Here is a 16,894-nt window from a genome sequence, read left to right on the forward strand (position 1 = left end):
TTCAATTTTTATATATATTTTTTATTCCACCTATTTCACAATATCATAGAAGTTCCATGAAGATGCAAATAAGAACAAGCGCATTACTTTCACAGCATTGCTGAACCAAAAGCAAGAGAGACGGACAGAGAGAGAGAGAGAGAGAGAGAGAGAGAGAGAGAGAGAGAGAGAGAGAGAGAGAGAGAGAGAGATTTTGACAGAGAAAAGGAGAAGACAGAGACAACACAGAAGAAAAACAGAATCATTTCACTATCATCGGTGGGCGTTGGAGCCCAGGCAGGCACTTTACAAATGGGTGTCAGATAGCATGAGGGCTGATGTATTGAGGTATTAAATGGACAGACTATAATGACTGTGTTTCATTTTAATGCACAGTGATGACTGGATACATGTTAAGTGTGGTTGGCCAAAGTGGGAATAAAAGCCTCACCCCTGACAGTAGGTGCCCTGTTTTGCTGGAATAAAAAGACAAAGCACATTGTGTAAAACCACAGAACCAAACACATGATAGATGATAGCTATGATAGTAACTTGGCTTGGAGTTAAAAATCATGCAGTCGCTGTTCTTGTTGACTTTAGCTCTGTTTCTACTGCAGGACCTTTCCTCCTACCTGGACTAGGAACCTTTTAAGGAACTCGGTTTCTTTTAAGTGCAGAAACCAGGGTATGAATAAAGTTCCAGACTCAGTCTACACCCTTTGAGTCCCAGTTTTAGTTTCAAGCTAAAAAGTGACGGTAAGGTATAATCGACTGGTGCTTTTAATACATTAACAAGCTACTTTTCCCAATCTTGGCAGGTCTTAAGGCTGCAGTGAAACCAGAGACATCAACAGGATCCTTTTAGTTCCTCTGGAACTAGTTCCTAGAACTAAAATTGTGGATTATAGGTGTAAATGCAACTTTTGATTTAGCCATTTTTACCTTTGCCCTCATTCAATATAGATAAATCTTTAGGAAATATTTTATATTTTGTGCATTACTTCAACCCTCCAGATGTCTTGTACTTAAAAGATGCCTTATTCTTTAATGTCTTTTAAGATAACCCCTTATGTGGCCTTTTTTACCAGGGCGGTAAGAGATAAGAAGTATGGATGGCTAGAATCAGAAGGAGTTTTTGGCAACACTCACTTAATGTTATTTAAACTATCCTGATCATTTCTTTGATGATTTCTATCTTTTTATAAATGTATCTGCATATTATGTGTGGTTTAGTTAGCCAAGACAACGAATGTAAAACTTTTTTTTTTGTTTACCTTTAACAATACAGCGTCCAATGTTAAGTACAAGCATCAACATAATTCCAACACCTCCCTCCCCTCCATTCAGTGTCGTGAAGATCTGATTCACCACACAGACATTTGTGTGTTTCAGATTGTAGGGTGTAAGCTACACATTTTGAGTTTGTTTCTCCTGTGACAGGAAATGTGACTTTCCTCATGCAATTACGCTTACTTCTTGTTTACCGGGCTATAACACATGTTTTCAAACTCATACAGGTTTGAGTCTTAGGATATGCTCCAAATCAACTTTGCACGACTGTGAGTGTTGTGAGAGGCTACAGCATGAGGAGCAGACTGGCACAGAGCAACATTAGCAAAGATATATTACATAATAAACACTTATAAGACCACTGTTTTACCACATCATGGTAAGCAATGTAAAAAAAAAAAAAATCTAAGTACACAGACATTTTTCAACAGGATCAATTACAGTTACAACAAAACTTATTTTGTTTTCCATTGAGTGCTGAAATCCATATAACATGATAGCTTCTCGAACCTTCCTTTTTAGCGTTAAACACAACCAACTGGACACATGACAAAACTGTTTTTCACTCTGTAGTACAGTTAAGAAACCCTTAGTAATGCTATAAAGGTACATTCTGTAATTTTTTAAAACCTTTCAGAGCTCTCAGTCTGAATGACCATTTTTTAGTTCGTTGGTCCAGCAGATAGTAACCAATAAGACAACAGGTGGTACCTAATCGGAGCCAATGCTTTAACTATCATGAAGGGCTTCTATAAAAGCCCTGTTCATGCCACAAGTTGATCCACCCATGCTGCCTTAACTAATGTGATTCAGTGTCTAAACTTATTGTATCTCACTGCAGAAGTTAAGTGTGGACACCAACACTTACAACAAAACAAATATAACTTACTCTTATAAGCTCCGTGATATATTTCTGTCCACCAGTAAGCTTCTCATTCATGACAAAATACTGTAAGCCCCAATGTGATACATTGTTGTACATCTTCTAAATTGTCTCCTAAATTGACCTATGGAACACGACCACTATTGGCTGATCTCTTCCAGTCACCCTTCACTGTTTGGAGTTTGATGGGTTGGATCTCTGAGCAGCATGGCAGGGGTCCAGGGACTCCTTGGTGGCACCACCGTACACATCTACATCATGGTCAGTCCAGGGGGCGATGTTCCCTAGCGCTGAGGAGCTGCATTCAGCAAGGGCGGCCACTTCGGCTGGCTTTAACACCCGATCCCACAGGTTGAACTGGGAGAGCTCCCCGACCAGGGCCTGGGAGGCATCAAAATGCCCGCCCAATGTATCCTTGGTCAGAGGAGTTGGAAAAAACAAATGGTTTGCATGTCAGAATGCTAAATTGAAATGCCAAGAGATCTTTTTAATCTAAGAAATAAGGTTTCAAATTGATTTCCTGACCTGGAATTTAAATCCTGCCCAAAAATAATTCTGCCCATCGAGGTTTTACTTTTCATTGGCCCCGGAATTACTTGGGCAAAGCAATCTGTTGCTGAACTTAACTGACTGGGCTCGAGGAAGCTCAGCGGACAAGAACTTGTCATTGAAGTACCATTAATGGATTAAGCGAGATGATTAAGATTACAAAGAGTGAAACAGTGTGTAAAAAAGCTGTTAGTGTTAAATCACATCAGATCACTTCACAGCAGGTGAACTGTAATGTTAAAAGCTTGGTTCACTGATGCTAGAAGTCCTTAAAAACTTTTAGTAGAAATCAGGCCATAACCGGTACAGTCAGCTGAGCAGAAGTCCCAACAGCCCTAATCAATATAGCAGCCCTTTAGCCGGTATATCATATTTGGGACAGTAAATTCTATACCTAATATTTTATACTCCAAAAGTAGCAACTATAGACACTTAACCCTGAATTGCTCCTGCTACTTCAGTGGCGGTGTATGAATGGTGAGTAGTTACTTCTGATGGATACATAGACTACATACTACATAGCGACCCAACCATCAGTGTGTGAATGGGTGTGAACAGGTGGGTGTGTCATACTGTATAGTGTAAAAGTGCTTTGAGTAGTCAGAAGACTAGAAAGGTGCTATATAAGCTCAAGTCCATTTACCATTTATTTATTCTCAACTACATTACAGGCAGTTGAACAGAAAATAGTACTGTAGTCATCCTTCTGGGTGAAATAAGAATGGAAAAAGCAGTCAAAGGCTTTATCCATCCACAGAAATGTTGTCTGTAAGTGATTCCCCATCAAAAAGATTAAACATTTTTATATCTCTCATAGAACCCTTCGTGAAGGGGATGGTACTGAGGTTGTCCCCATAAAAATCCACACAACACAACAAATCTACACAACAGCAATTCATCATTCAACAGAGATTATGAAAGTAGTTGCTCCCTCTCTGTGAAAATATCCATTAAATCAAGTCTTGTTACATCATTGCTGTGTCTTGTAGAATTGGACTCCCGCCCTCTGCTTTTTTATCTTTTATGAAAGGACAACAGACTGCAGAATAAGCTTTGGCTTGTTCTTTTGACACCAGGGGGAGGGATAATGTCAGATTTCATAACGGTTACATAATGCGGGTGTCTTGCTAATGAAGGACAGAGGCAGCTCAACATGAGGGTGAATACAATTTGGTCTCTGTCTTTCATGTGTTAAAAGCTAATGGGGCTGCCTTAAAATAGAACTTCATTGTCTTATCTACACATCTAAGAATCATTCATCCAAGCTTCCATCATCTATCTATCTATCTATCATCTATCCACCCTTTCCTCAACAATCTATACTTCCTTTATCCATTATTTTTTCAACGGTGCATTCATCCTCTACTCATTCCCTTTCTGTTCATGCATCCATCAATCCATCCTGGCGTCATCCATCTGTCCATCATCTTTTCATTAATCCAAATCAGTTCCATTGATATCTATACACAAAATGCATCCATCCATCCATAGTTTATTTATCGATTCACTCATCCATATGTCTCACCTGTTCTTGTCCAAGTATTAGGACTCCTCCTGGTTTAATGGGATGCCATGCAGCCAGTCCCTCTCCCCTCCCCTTCATCTTCCCCCCTTGGTAGGCCTTCCACACCCCATCCCTCAGGGTCCAACTGACGCAGATATGTTGCCACTCGTCCTGTGGTAGGGAAAGAGGCAGCTGCGCCACCTACAGATGAGAGAACACATTTGCGACAGCTTTTCTTTACAAAGTGACTGAATGTCTTCAAGTTAACTGATCTATGACACATCAAGCTTGCATTATTATTACATATTGGATAAGTGTGGGTAATCATGGCAGAGTGTGGACACAATTGTGTGTCATGTAAGCAAAACAGCACCCAGTGGACAGTCCCAGCTTTCCTTTCACTCCAGCAGCTTACCCCATCTCTGCCATGGGAGCTATGAGTGTAAGCACCATTTCAGAAATGTGTTTGAAAAGACATTGAGGTTACCCTCATTTCCAGTGCTGTCAAGATTACAAGCACAATAAAAAGAAGCAAAAAAAAAACAGGACACATATAATCAATTCCAAAAACAATAGAAACACTTACAATTGGAAACATCGTGGCTAGAAATCTAAATCTTAACTAGGCAAGAGAGGGAATAACTTCAATCTTTAGAGCTTGCTGGAGGGGGTACTATGAGTTTGAGCATTAAAAAAAATAACCCAGTTCAGTGAATTCTCAACAGACTTTAAGAACTAGTCACTCAGAAGAACGGGTCATGTAGGTGCCAGAATTCCACTCCTGTAGGTCTATTATGTAAGGTGGAAGTTTTCTGATATGGGCTTTGAAAATATATTTAAAACACTGTTTGTTGCACCTCTCTTTAACAGAAGGCCAGCTGACCTTCTCATACTGTACATGTCACAATGATGAGCGCTGTATCTATCACCAGTTACAAATCTGCATCTGCACAGTGATAGACGGTGTCCAGGGGCTTTAAAGTTGAAGCTGCAGCATGTCTATAAATTACATCGCCATTATCCATAACAAACAAGAACACATCTTTAGCAATTATTTTTTTACAGGACAAATCAAAACATGATTTCTGTCGCAAGTTGGAGACAAGTATGTTCACCTCATCGAGCCAGATTCCAAGTTATACTCTGCGACTCTCTCAATTTTTGCGCCATTTATTGTAGATATGTGCACACTCACATAATCAATATTTCTGGCTCTGTAGAGCAGCATGAATTGTGTTTTAATTGAATTAAGTATTGAATTAGGAGAGAATTAAAAGCCAGAAGAACATTTTTGAAAACCTCAGATTTAGCACGACCTAATTTAACACACTGACGCCTATCAAACCAGTACAGTAATCCTGACACCAGGCACATGCATGTTTGATCAACCCCAAAGCAATTTACGTCTTTAAAAGAAGGTTCAAATCCAGTATTATGTAACTTGTCAGCAATGTGATGGCGAAAATTGTGATATGATTGGCTGTGACGCCAGATTGCTGCTATAAAAGATAAGCATCAGTGCACAATATAAAACACCGCTGAAAGATTGCCTCGTTCCTGTCTCCATGCAATAACATTTATTTGCTTCTGGTAGACTTTAACTGTCAAAAAATAAAACAACTCGGCACTTTCTCATACTCTGCATAATTCAAGGTTTTTGGATGAGAAATATTATCATCCATTTTACTGTAGTAGTTATGTTGTGGTCATTCATTGCCCTTAGATTTTTGTTTCTTTCTTTTTGTTATTTTAAGTAATTCATGCACTGTTCAAAGGCAATGTTCTACCTTCCCCGTATCAAGGATAATACAGTACAGGAAGGGGTATTTCAGCCCTGCTTGAATTGAATGAAATGGATGGTTAGGCTTTGAGAAAATGTCAATACTCATAAATTGATTAGGCTATGGTGCACCCAGAGAACGGAGCAAAACCTTTAATTAACTTTATTCCCAATTATATGGGCTGAAAAAGTAATTCGATTATTTAATGATTTGAATAATGTTAGTTATTTCCACAGAATAACATGTCAGAAACATGACACAAGCTCTTTTGAAAAAAGGATAAACCCTGTTTCATCACTCAATAAAATCAAATAGTTGTCAAAACTAGTATAATACCTACTAAAACTACTAAGAGCTAAAAATTGTTTGAAATGCATTACATTTCCAACTGTGAAGAATCTTGTGAAAATTGCAGCTGTTCCCGACAAGCACACCAAAAATGTCATAAACACCTGAGGTGCGTTCAATTTCCGAGACCTTGTGGGGGGAAAAAAAAAACCTGTTATCTACCTTGTCATTGATGAGCAGCTCCACAGGATTGTGGACTCCTTGCAGCAGCACCAGCTCGTTAGGCTGCCCAGGCACTGAGTATGAAAAGGGGGTCCCAATGCCACCCTCTTTAGCCTTCAACCACACACAGGCAGTGAAGGCATACATCTCTGTGATCTCTTTCCTCACCAGGCCATACATATAGTTGGTCCGCATAGGGAAGGAGAGGACAAAGCCATCTGGGAAAGGTGGCTCTGTCAGTGCTTTTGAGACACAGATAAAGGAGAAAAAGTTAGACAGAAAGAGAGAGATGAGATCAAATTGAGAAGAACATTTATTTTGAAAGCACTCTTCTCTTCTCACTTGTCCCTGTCAGTTTGTGCACATAGACAGTGTCTAGCAAGAATTCAAGCACAGTTAATGATCAGCCTCTCTGTCTCGAGGCCAAGTTGCAGCTCTTAAGGCTGAGAGAATGTACAGACACTGAGAGAATTGGGGAGATCTACAGAACTAAAAAAAAAGAGAATAAGGAGGGATTTTTCTTTCCTTTTTAACGTTCCTCTTGGCACCACATGAATTTTCAATTTCTCATCCAGGCTTCCACTCCTTTTATTCAACTCCTCTCACCTTATTCAAGTCTCTTTTGTTGTCCGTATCACTAGTAAGCTCTGGTTACCCTGATTGTTTGGGGTTGAGGACATTTCAACCCACTTGTATAGCCAATAAATCTCCTCAAAACCAACGTGATAGATGTGTCAACCCTAAAATATGGATTTGTAATAAACTCTCCTATGATTATAAAGATTTAAAGGTTACACTCAAAAGCCGCGAATGATTTTAGAAATTTGCTCATTTAATTTATGCCTCGCCTCCAGCCCTGTTTGACATTTCACAACCTTCAGCACTCATTAATCATCTTATTTTAATCTAAGCTTATTCTCTGCTGCTGCTGCGATGACCCAGATCACCCACAGCGCTCATTAAACTTTCATTTTATCTTGCTATGCTATCTTTTACATGAGCTTTGCAATGCAGCTGTTTAGCTCAACGTGTGCACCAGGTCATCTATACATCCCTTCTTTCACTTATTTAACCATCACTCTGTGTCTCTCCTCCTCCTCTTCCAACCATGCAGACTCACTGTGTTCCAACTCAGTGACGCGGTGGCTGACGGTGTCAATGCCCTGGTTGATTTTCTCGTGTTGGCCGTGCGTCACTTTCCTCATGGCTTGACGCTCCTTCTCCAGCATCTTTATCTTCCGCTCCAGCTCCCCCTCCAGGTCCTCCACCCTCCAGGTGCCCTTTCCACGTCCAGGGGTGGTCTTGGAAGGGGGCTTGGGGGCGGGGGGAGCGGGGGAGGCGGGACGGCGACCTCCTGGAGGTGCTGCCACAGGTGGGGAGGAAGCACTGTCAGTGGGTGGAGAAGGAGCCTTGCCCGTGTTTCCGACTGGGCTGCTGCTGCTAACACTGCTGCTGCCTGTACCCACGGGTGCATCTGTGAGGTTCAAGGCAGCAGGGCCGATCTCTGCCTTGAATAGAAGGAGAGGACACAGAAATAAAGAAAATGTTTCAGATTTAGAACAATCAAAACATAGAGAGGCAGTCAGGGAGATAGAAAGAGATGCTGCAGAAAGGAAAAAACAATCTGTTTAACACAGCTCTATAATGGATGCAGCCGGTCATAAAATCTGTTTGGCTTTTACAGAAGGGTTTTGAAGTTGTTATGATGGAAATGGTGGATAATAGTTTTCTGAGCAGCACTTGTATGGATCAAATATTGTACAGACACTCCATTTCCCCCAGAGTAATAAACCATCTGACCTTTCCTGCAGCCCCACTATGAGGTCTCAATGTTTGTTTCTGAGTGAATATCACGTCTTCAGCTTGACTTGTAACAGTTTTGTTAATCATTCGAGTGAATTTAAATATGTTCTAGGAATCATTTCATTACATGTGATGAAAAACCAATGACATTCCCACACCCTCCCTTGTTGGCCCCTTCATGTTTACTTCTATTATCTAATTTAAGCTTGCTAAACAATCATGGTACACATGGTTAAGACACCTGCGAATGACTAGTTAGCATGCAGATTGCACTTAGCTCAAAGCAAAACACAAAGTACATTGCCTCTGTCAGTTTTTCTCTGGTAAGTGATTGTAAAAATTTTAATTTACTGTTTGCTCTTTCAGCTGATGCATTGAATCTTGGGAATCGTTATTGGGAACTGCATTTCCCATGTGTACTACCATAAACAAATCAGTGTGCTCTTTAAATGTTGTTACACGCCTCTGAGATTATCTGTTAATACTCTACTTTAATGAGGGTTTAACAATCAAATACTTGTCTTTTTAATGAAGTACTTGTATTGGACTTCGAGATGCTGACCTTTCTTTTCTCAAAGTAAAATGAAATGCAAATTGTCCACTTCAACAAACGCACATCTTGAGCTTTGCGTTGCCCGGGTAAGTGTTGACAGGTGTCCATTATCAATTCTATTGATCATTTTGACGAAGCTTGTGATTGTCCTAACTGGCTATTGATTGGCAGAGCGGGGGTCAATTTAATATTTGAAAGTGAACATCTGAGCCACATACTCTATGCTGATGCAAAATGTATTAAGTCTATTTCTCTAAACAATCTAGTATTTTTTATAGACTGGGTAAAAGAAGCAGACAGAACCACATTGTTATTTCTTCTTTGGAAGCCTTGATTTTGTCATTTTTACAGTTTCTTTTTTTTTTTAAACGCAAAGTGAAGTGACCATTTTTGGACAACATAATAGACATTGTTTTTTCTGTGGTAGTAACTAGTCGATCACAGGTAGCCATGCCCATACCTTGCTTTATCCTAAAGATTAATAAGTGGAACTACAATTTACAAAATGAACATGCTGCTTTGTTGACAAACACTGGAAAACTAGCCATTGAGAACGTAGACTCATTTGGATTTTGATCAGTGATGATAAAAATAACTGAGAAGTGTGCTCTTTCTCTCATCTGGGTTCATGCAGTCCGCACTCGAATAGAGCTGCCCCTTCTGGCCATTAGAAAGAACGCAGGTCTTAGGAACATCTGCATATGCCTCATTGAAACCTCTACCAATAGAGAACAGAGTTAAATAAAAAGAAAGAGTAAAGCCCATTCCTGACTTCCCCTCTAAATAAAAGCGTTTTACCATCTCAGTCACAGTTAAATCTGAAATGAAAATGAGTAAATGACACAGCAGAATCACAGCAGGAGGTGTTGTATTGATGATGGTAGTAACACAGCAGTGGAAGCATTAGTATTCATAGCAGAAGTTTTAAAAATAAGGTGTTTGTGAGGCAGCAGTAAAGAGAGGGATTGCTTCTCTAAGTGTGAATAAGACGCTGCGAGGGCGACATATAATATCAAGAGAGTTGCTGAGGCAGGGCTGAACCTGGAAGTCCAGGACAATAAATTCACAGAGACGGAGACAAACCATGTAACTGAGTGTGCTTGGAGAGGGCTGGCAGGAATGCAGCAGTTTGTGTGTGTGTGTGTGGTTATAACACCCCGTGTCTCAATCTCAGCACATACACACATAAACCGAGAACCTGACCGCTTCTCCCCCTTCTCCCCCCCATCCTGTCCAGCCAGCTTCATCTTTTATTTATATCTCTATCCTGCTGTCTTATGCAGAGGTATAGGGGTGGACCAGCAGGTGGAAAGATTTCCCTGGGGAGTAGGGGGGAGGGAGTGTGTGCAAGACATGAGGAGTTGTGTCACGAGTTGCTTGTCAGAGGAGAGGTGAGGTGAAGATAAAAGAGGGAGGGAAAGATAAAGTGACGGAGGGAGTTATGAGAGAGATTGGGGCTCCTAAAATGATGAAGGTAGACACCACTGCAGGCCTTTAAATCATCTCTCTGCCGCAGCAAAAGTGGCACTTTATCTGAAACTTTTTTTATCTTGGTGAATTATATAAGAAAATGTTAGAGAAGTACTTCTCCGCTACTTCTTCTATTTAGAATGGACAACCAACCGACTATTGAGAAAACGGGCTGTTAAATGGACCAGGCTCATGCCAAATTGACTCAATGCTGATTCACCTGGCTAATTCTTGATTTTGGTAACAGTCCACTTCCTGCTGTGAAACAAAACTCAAACAGGAGGATAAACAGCAAGAACAACAGGTTTTGCCAAAGTGTTTTTTTTTTAACCTGTAGTTTACTTAGTATCTTTCAAGTTACCTCGAGTTTTTCAATGCGGTCCTTCAGATCCATGATGGCCCGGGCCAGCTCCTCCACAGCCCTTGCCGTCTGTAGCTGCGCCGCGTTCGAAGAGCTCACCTCATCCCCGGCCATGACGCGGCGATTCCCGCTCCAAACCCCAATGCTGCGCTCCGGGACGTTCCTCTCATCCTCCAAGTCGCTCTCACACTCACTCAGCTTCCCCGTCAGCTCCCGGATCGTCCTGTAGTCCATGAGGATTTGGTCGTTTTGCTGCAGGACCGTCTGCCGGAGCCCCTCGGCGGTGGTCCGGAGGTAATTCGAGTCTTCATCCCCGGCCGCATACGGGTCGTCCGCCTGCTGCTGCTGCTGCTGCTGCTGCTTATCCCGCCGCTGCCTCAGATCTTTCGTCTTGCATTCGCCCACAGGTACAGGTGTGCAGATCAACCGGCTGAAGCTGAACTGTTTGGCAGACCCTCCCCCGGTTTCCTCCCCCAGCTTGAGCTCGTTCAGAGTGGGAACCTCGAGCCCGATGCCGCCGAGCCCGTTCCCGTAGGACTCGGAGCCGTGAAGAGCGCCCAGCGGCCCGGCGTGAGCCACGGATCCGGATTCCAGGGGCTGGATTAGCGTCTCCGATGTCAGAGTGCCGTTGTCGCTGAGAGGCGCGGCGCTTTTCCGGGGGTAGACACTGGCGATTATGCAGATGACCGCGCCGAGAAAGGCCAGGGTGCCCGCTCCAACGAGCACCACCAAGAACTTCATGACTGTGGAGATCAATTAAATGGATTACGGTTTAGGGGAAACCTGACAATGTAACATAATTCAGAGAGCATCGTGAAGGAGGAAGACCGCATCAACAGAAGATCGATCGAAACTCAGTTTGATGGCTCAGATTGACGAACAAAGCTGTTAATTTGCTGCTACAAAATGTGCTACGCTACTTAGCCTACCTGCTGATGCTGTTTGTCCGAGGCGCTGCTGGTATCCTCTTCTTGCCCTCAGTGTGTATTATCGATGGCACCGCGCTGTCTGGACCACAGATGCTCTCTCTCTCTCTCTCTCTCTCTCTCCGGATCCGTGTTGCTAAGCTCTCTCCTCCGTGCGTTACCATGGGGATCGCGCGTGACAGGAGGAGCGAGGCTGTGAGCATGCGCCAGTCAGAGCGAGAGGTGAAGCTCTAGCAGCAGATGAACAAACAAGGCATTGATGGATCGATGTGTGCATGTGTGTGTGTGTGTGTGTGTGTGTGTGTGTGTGTGTGTGTGTGTGAAAAGAGACAGGAAGAGAAAGACCAGGTAAGTGAGAAGGTTCAGGGAAAAAAGGGAGAGTTTTGGTTGATTAAACGCACATGCCATTTCTACTTTCTTTTTTTTACATTCTTGCAATATTTGTGTTAAAATGTAGGCTATTCATAATTATAAATAAAAGTATTTGTAATTTGATTTTAGCATTGAGACACGTTTTATTTGATTGATATTCGTACAAATGTATCAAAAACACAATTGTGTAAAAAAATAATAGGAAAAGAAACATTTATTTTTGTCATATGTATTTGAAAAACAGAGACATCACGGCAGAAATCATACAAATGAAGTGTAAAAAGTATGTTTTTATTTTGTTAGTCTTAAAAAACTGTCACAGAGACTCAACGCAATGACTAAGAAAATAAGAACACCCTTTAATTATGCTTTAATATAATGATTCTTTATTAATGTTAACAACTTACCACAGCTAAGTTAATGCGGATATTTTGAAATAAAAATAGATAGATAGATACTTTACTTTAATTTACTTTATTGATCCCAAATTGGGAAATTGTGTTACAGCAGCAGGTTAACAGAGCAAATAAAACACTATAAGAATAAGTACACGGCGAATAAGCACTAAAAATACAAAATAAGCACTAAAAATATTTTTTTTAAATAACAATAAGAAGAAATATATGAATGATAAAATACCTGATTGAGAGCAGCCATTAAAGTTCTACTGAATGTGCAGTACACACCTTCAGTCATGTATAATACATGCACACATCCCAAGTGACACAATTCAACATAGTTTCTACACTTAAACAGTCAACTGTTCAAGCATACAATATGTGCAGCAGCTTGCATGTATTCACAGAAGAAACGATGGACTAATGTAGCTAGTGTACATGTGAAAGGAGGTGGAAGGAAGAGGAGATACAGAAAATGAAAAGAAGGAAAAAAAAACACAGACCAACTCTAAGGCTTCTGACTGCGTGGGAGGAAGTTGTTTTGCCCAAGAGATGTTGCAAACTAAAACTTCCCACAAACGCCAACTGAACGCTCTGACCCTGACACAGAAGTCCTCTGTGGCCCCGTTCAACAAACAAATATCCTCACTCAAAAGCTTTTCTTCAAAGAGTGGACAAACCACATTTCAAATGTTTGCTCTTGATATTAGTCCAAATTTTAAAAAAAACTTGCATACCACTGCAGAAAGGCCTTTTAGGGAGGGGAATTTATTAATGAGCTTGTCATTAAAAGAAAACTGCATCCTCACATAACCTTATGTGAATCTCTTTGTGAGAAAGTGACAAAATTCACTTTCTTGGTAAACTTTCCGTCAACCCACGTTGTCTACATCGCTTTCTCCCAGCATACTTAGAAACAAATGATGAACACAGCAGACGTGCTAACAGCTCTGCATTGCTGTAGCCTACTTTAAGCTAACAGTTAAAATCAGCATACTTTATGTAAAAATACCAATATGTAGGTACTAAAATTTAGTAGGTCACACATTCCTTGTTAGCATTGCAATGCTAATTGGCATTAAACAAAAGTAATTGGACTTCAATTTTGACTTTCCAACAATGGGCTACATTTCAAAAACTTGAATTGAAAAGTGTTACTTCATGAGCAAGGCTAACAAGTTGAAGCGTAATGACTTAGAAAAATGACCTTGGCAGGTATAACCAATAGCACATGTAAAGGACTTAACAGCATGCTAATATAGTTGAGATATTTCATTCTGGATCAACATGACCAACAAACCGACAGACTGCTAAGAAGCTAATGTAAAACACATTTCTTATCATTGTATCACATTTAGCCTCTTATAATAATTTCTTGAGTCTAGTCTAGACGTTTACTGTTGCCGATTGATTTTGAAGGACAGATGCTTCAAGTTTTTTTTTTTACCCTTTCCTGACACAGCTCAACCTTCTGAAGAAGACTGAATATTTCTGTAGGGGTGCTTCAAAGGAAACTTCAAATCCTTGTTCAGTATAAAGAGGCCGTTATAAGCCCGTTCAGCTTTATTAGTTGTAACTTTAATTCTGTTGCAAGGTCTGATCTCCTATTTGGTCAGTGGTGAGTCATATGGCTGAATGCTGCCAGAACTTCGGAGTGACACTAAAAGGTTTGGGCCCAACATGTTTTTTTTTTTGGTAGCACCATGGGCTGTAACAGAGATCAGTTTATAAAATTAACCAAAGTTTAGATTAATTCATATAAATTATTTTAAACATAATTTTTGAAGTGTTTAGTCACCTACTCTTGTAGCTTTTTACCCAAAATCAGTACAGTATGTAAATAGTACATTAGTGTTTACAGACTTGCATCATGTAATGGTTTAGAAACGTCCTCAGTTAAAAACCTATAGGTTTATATTCCAAGGGGATGAAAATTAGATGAAAATATAGAATCTGTTTTTTTCCCCCCCTTTGTGTTAGATCTGTTGCTCCTGTGTGAACAATAGGGAAAAAAATAGACAAAAGAGAGACGAGTCATCTGTAAGACAACAAGAAAGAATTGAATAAAATCATTAAAACAATAATTGATAGGTGCGTCATCATCTGATTTATGTCACATTTTTGTGTTGAGAGAATTTCATGAGATCACAAGAAATATATGATCCTAATTGGAAATCTTACCTTTGTCTATTCAATGTCTTGTCTTAGCTGCTCTTACTCATCCTGCTTTTTGAGCAAGCATCCAGTTGTTCTTCGGGTTTGGACCAGGGCTTTGAACCTTCTGGTTGCGGGGCAGAATTAACTGTTAACAATAACTCTATACTTAATTCATTTAAAATTACTATAAATAGCTGCAAAGTAGAGTAACACTCAAAGTTTCAAGGTAGTCTATGACTTTCTCAGACAGAGCTCGAGGCAACAAAGTCAAAGGATTTTGTAACCGACTGTCCAGAAATGTAACATTTTATATTTGCAATAGTTTTTAAAAAAGAAACATGAACAATATTTCTACACTGATAGAAATGGAACCATAATTTGATGTTGAAAGAAAATCGAAGAATTAAAATGTTTTTAAACGATCCTTTGCGCTCTGTGTGATGTTTTTTGAATGATGTGAATTTCATGTGAAATAACTGAAAGCTCTGAGTTGCACAGACTCCATGTAAATAAAATATTTACCTTGTATGTCCCATGAATGAATCCTATTAAGTCTGGGCAAAATGGTGATAAGATCTATATGATAAGACAAATTAATGCCCACTAGGCGCTTCCTATTGTTAAGATTAGAGATATCAAACGTGTCTAATTTATCTTTAGAGCTATGAATGAAACAACCTGAAGACAATGTAAAGACTTGGACTGTAGACTGAGCCTTGACTTCAAGGCAAATTAAGGAGCTTGCTGAGGTCTAATTTCTCTCTTGGAATTAAACTACTGTTAAAAAAAAAAAAAAAAATAGATTTTAATCAAGGCTCACTGTGAGACAACTAATTTCTGTGTTTCAGGATGGTCTTTGAGACAAATTACAAGATGAACAAAAATCTGCTTTTGGTTTAATATAAAGCACATTTTAGTCTAGGAGACATAAATAAGATCCATCTGATGAATTATACATTAAAAATGTCACGAAGTTGCAAAAACGAAGAAGAGACCTACATGCAGAAACCAAAAATCAAATCTTTATTTGAACAAATGCAAACAAAGGCTTACGTCTGAGATGCAAACAAAGTCCAAAAAGTCCAAATAAATTCCACAGGGAAACTAAGGAGCCACAAGGGAGCATAACTTGGGTAGGAAGACGTTTCTTGGAGTGACATATGACAAACTGACAACAAGAGGGGAAGGAACACAGAGACTAACACATGGGTAATCAGACACAGGTGAGACTAACAACACAGGTGAAGACAATCAGGGAAATCAATGTGCAGGGAAACCAGACAAAGGGAGGAAGTAAGACCAGACAAGAAACAATGGGGACAAGAACTACAAAATAAAACAGGAAACACTAAAGACAAGACTAGGGAAATGTACCGTACAGGTAAAACTGTTAAAGCAACACGAGGTGAATAAAAAATAAAACAGTAAATCAACCTATTATAAAACTAAACAAGAACACATCATGGCATCTATGATTTTTTAATAAATATGTGGCCACAGATTAAATGTCCTATAAATCCTTGGGAATGTTTCCAAATGCAGGTAAACCAATTTGTCATTTTACTTCAGATTACTGGTGTTTATTCAAAGTTTTCTGGCTAAGCCAATTTTTTTCAAGTCCATACTTACAAAACATGCGTTGGCGATGAATGACCCTGAGTATTGTGCTCAGTAGGGTGGCTAAGTTGGCTGGTGAGACTTTATTAGAATTTTGTATGGAAGTAAAAAGCTATATAACGTGGGTGTAGGAGTCAGAGGTGATTGAGAGCATATTTTATTGTAGTAGATTGTTATTAAAGGTAATAAAGTTAACAATTGTTTTGCCTCAACTCAGGTTCTACAGGAAAAATAGCACATACAAATATTTAGATTCTCTGGATTTAAATGGAATATCTATTATAGACTATCACAGGCTTGAACTCCTGTCAGGCTTCCCTGCAAAGACCAGAAGCCCAGATTGTGGATTAATCTCCAGAGGTGGCTGATGTTTCATGCACAAATGCAGATGCGGGCCACTTGCATCAAACCTCTGTGCGTATTTCAGTTGCATCTGGCTCATAAGCCCAGTGGTGGTGTCCTGCCGGAAAGATAAAGAGGGAACAGAGAAAGACAACTGACCAGGTGCCCCATCACCTCTCTGTGTCAACTCTCCCCTTTTTGCATTCATCACAGCTGGGTGAACAGAGGGGGAATTCAATAAAACACTGTCTTTGGAGAAGAAGAAAGCTGTTTGAAATAAATGTATCTATCACAGGATCAAAGCGTTCAGAGATGAATCCCGGGCACGATAACCCTGATATCACCCCAGCCTTCACAATCCCTCTGAAAACGCTGAGGTTGCTTTACTCTGGTAAAAAT

The 16,894-nt window shown here is 40.1% G+C and overlaps 1 protein-coding gene across 1 annotated transcript; it reads right to left on the minus strand.

Moving 5' to 3' along the window:
- Positions 1-11,880, minus strand: nptxrb (neuronal pentraxin receptor b). Its single transcript, XM_061054346.1, has 6 exons — positions 11,613-11,880; positions 10,684-11,426; positions 7,617-8,004; positions 6,497-6,738; positions 4,227-4,406; positions 1-2,566 (listed from the first exon to the last, which is right to left on the minus strand). The coding sequence occupies exons 2-6, from the start codon at positions 11,422-11,424 to the stop codon at positions 2,321-2,323; spliced, it is 1,797 nt and encodes a 598-aa protein (XP_060910329.1). The 5' UTR covers positions 11,425-11,426; positions 11,613-11,880; the 3' UTR covers positions 1-2,320.
- Between the last annotated feature and the right edge of the window lie 5,014 nt (positions 11,881-16,894).

The sequence above is a fragment of the Labrus mixtus genome, chromosome 2, assembly GCF_963584025.1.
Source record: "Labrus mixtus chromosome 2, fLabMix1.1, whole genome shotgun sequence".
Classification (NCBI taxonomy): domain Eukaryota; kingdom Metazoa; phylum Chordata; class Actinopteri; order Labriformes; family Labridae; genus Labrus; species Labrus mixtus.

Excerpts from the sequence above, each read along its gene's own strand:
- nptxrb (XM_061054346.1), bottom strand. The coding sequence starts at position 11,424 with ATGAAGTTCTTGGTGGTGCTCGTTGGAGCGGGCACCCTGGCCTTTCTC. Across the intron at positions 6,739-7,616 it reads CGTCACTGAGTTGGAACACA|CACTGACAGAGCCACCTTTC; the intron begins GTGAGTCTGCAT and ends GTGTCTCAAAAG. Across the intron at positions 4,407-6,496 it reads AGCTGCTCATCAATGACAAG|GTGGCGCAGCTGCCTCTTTC; the intron begins GTAGATAACAGG and ends TCTCATCTGTAG.